General features: G+C 23.7%; 1 protein-coding gene across 1 annotated transcript; it reads left to right on the forward strand.

The window, feature by feature from the left end:
• Positions 1-117: 117 nt before the first annotated feature.
• LOC105625487 (keratin-associated protein 19-2-like) lies at positions 118-448 on the forward strand (the record flags this gene model as incomplete). The annotated part of the gene is made up of 1 exon (XM_012206815.1): positions 118-448. A coding segment is annotated over one exon (331 nt), but the record flags the coding sequence as incomplete, so codon positions are not given.
• Between the last annotated feature and the right edge of the window lie 2063 nt (positions 449-2511).

Consider the following 2511-nt stretch of genomic DNA (forward strand, 5'->3'; position numbering starts at 1 on the left):
TATATAATAAAAGAAAAAAATTTAAAAAAGTATTTTTAAAGGACACGTATTTACATGCGACATTCTAATTTCGTACAAAATAAGTTAAAAGTGAAAAAATAATTTTTTTAATTACAGATATGGATATTACGGTAATTATCCTGGGTATGGCGGATATGGGGGATATGGAGGATACCGAGGATATGGAGGCTATGGGGATTATGGAAGGGGATATTATCCTGGTAGTTATGGGGGTTATGGGGGTTATGGTATTGGAGGATACGACAATTTAGGATACGGACGTGATTACGGTCGTTACGATGGATACGATAATTATGGTTATGGAAATACATATGGTACATATGGCTCAACATATGCAGCAAGGAGTCCATATTCTCCATATAGTTATCGTAGCGATAGTTATGGCACTTCTTTAAGTAATCCGTCTGGTTATCGTGGTTATTCATAAACTGACTTTGTTATACATATATTTTCATATAACACTTACAAACATATTATAATTAAAAATGCCTTAATATACATTTGTGTTTATATATATATATATATATATAATTTAGTAATATATATAATTATTAATTACTATTTTTAAATTTTATTTTTTTGAAATATGCAAATGCTATATGATAACATATCTTTCGTATAACACAAAAGAAAAAATCTTGATAAAATTTTATAATACAACAAAGTATGCTGTATAAGATTAAAATAAAAATCTGATAATTATATTATTATAAATATATTGTTTACGATACTTTTTATTTCTTCGCATATATTTATATATTTTTCTATTATTTATTTTACATTTAATTATATTTATTAATTATATTTATTTTACATTTAACTTTAATATGTTACTGTACAATAACAAAAAGGAATGAACATCGAGTGCCTATTATAGCGATGCTTGGTTCCAATTATTTGAAGACGATTCTAATTTGGATACATCGCCTGCTCATTTTGCGCGCAGACTGGCTGTGTCTGTTTGTATTTTAGAAACATTACATAAAATTTCTTAATTGCAATCAGTGATGTAGATATCTATACATATATCTAGATAATATTTCTAAATACCTTTTGTGTATCTGCGTATTTAACTAACATTTAACTAATTACAATTTCTTAACTCCGTAACTGTAACTATAGTTATGTTTTACTTTGTATCTTATTAAAATGTATTTAAAATAATATTTTAGATACATTTTAAGAGGCACTCAATTAATTATATGATCTAAGCAGAAATCAATCATTCAGCCAATGGGCGAGTTCATAAGAAATTATGTTATAGAAGGTAAGTTTTCCGTTTAGCCGTTAGCAACTTTCAAATTTAATGGGCCATTGAGTGAAGCCAGAGAGAAATCGTGAAATTGATCCTTAGACGATTGCAAAAATTTTAGTAAAGATGAAAAGTAAGAATAAACTTGGATATTTTATATTATACGTATATGACAATATATATTGTATATTAATAAACTGTATGTGAAACTATAAAATAATTTTGCTTAAGAATAATAAAGGAAATGAGAACTTTATGTAAAAATTAAAAACAATTATTTAAAAAAAAATTATAACATTCGAATCAATTACATTAATTCGAAGTCAAAGTTGAATTGATTTCACAATTACTATCTTCTCTAATAACTTATTTTCTTGAGTTCCTGTTATTTTGTAGTATTATATAATTCTGTCAACTTTATAAATATTTTATACAACTAAATTCAATATTAATTTAACACAAGGAAATATTCTTTTAATTCAACATGCTTTTAATTTATCATTATACATTCGTAAGTCAAATCGATACGTTATTGTTACAAATAAAAAGATTAAAATGAAATTAATAACAAATAGGGTTGAATTAACTATTTATATTTATATTTATGACTATTTATATTTGTGACAGCCTGTGATACATGCATTTAATTGATTCAATCTATATTAGAAGCATAATTTTTTGACTTTGCGATCTGTTCACTTTTTATATTTCTTTAAGATAAAAAAAAATAGAATTTGAATTAAATTTTACATAACATTATCTTAAAGCTTATTGAATTCTCTTCAAAATAATCTATTATTTTTTAAAGTTCTGCCCATAGAGTAGTTCTAGTATTTACCAAAAGTGAACTCATAATAAGGACGAAAGTATAATAAGAAGCGTAAAATATCACTTTTCTATATTTTGACAATGTATAATAAATGGAATATTGCCGCGATTATTAAAAACCATATAGAAGGAAAAATTAATTAATTTAAAAACATTCAATTTTTATGTTTTATTATAATAATTTTTACACATCTATGTATATATTAAATTATTAATACATACGTATTATATAACCTTTTTATTCAATTTTATTTTAAAAAATCAAATATAAAATATTTTAGCACAGAAAAATCTCTATTATACAAATTGTAATAATAAATATTAGGATATTGGTTAGTATTGAATCGTATATATATATATATATATATATATATATATATATATATATAGAGAGAGAGAGAGAGAGAGAG

This window comes from Atta cephalotes, assembly GCF_000143395.1.
Source record: "Atta cephalotes unplaced genomic scaffold scaffold01944, whole genome shotgun sequence".
In the NCBI taxonomy this organism is placed as follows: domain Eukaryota; kingdom Metazoa; phylum Arthropoda; class Insecta; order Hymenoptera; family Formicidae; genus Atta; species Atta cephalotes.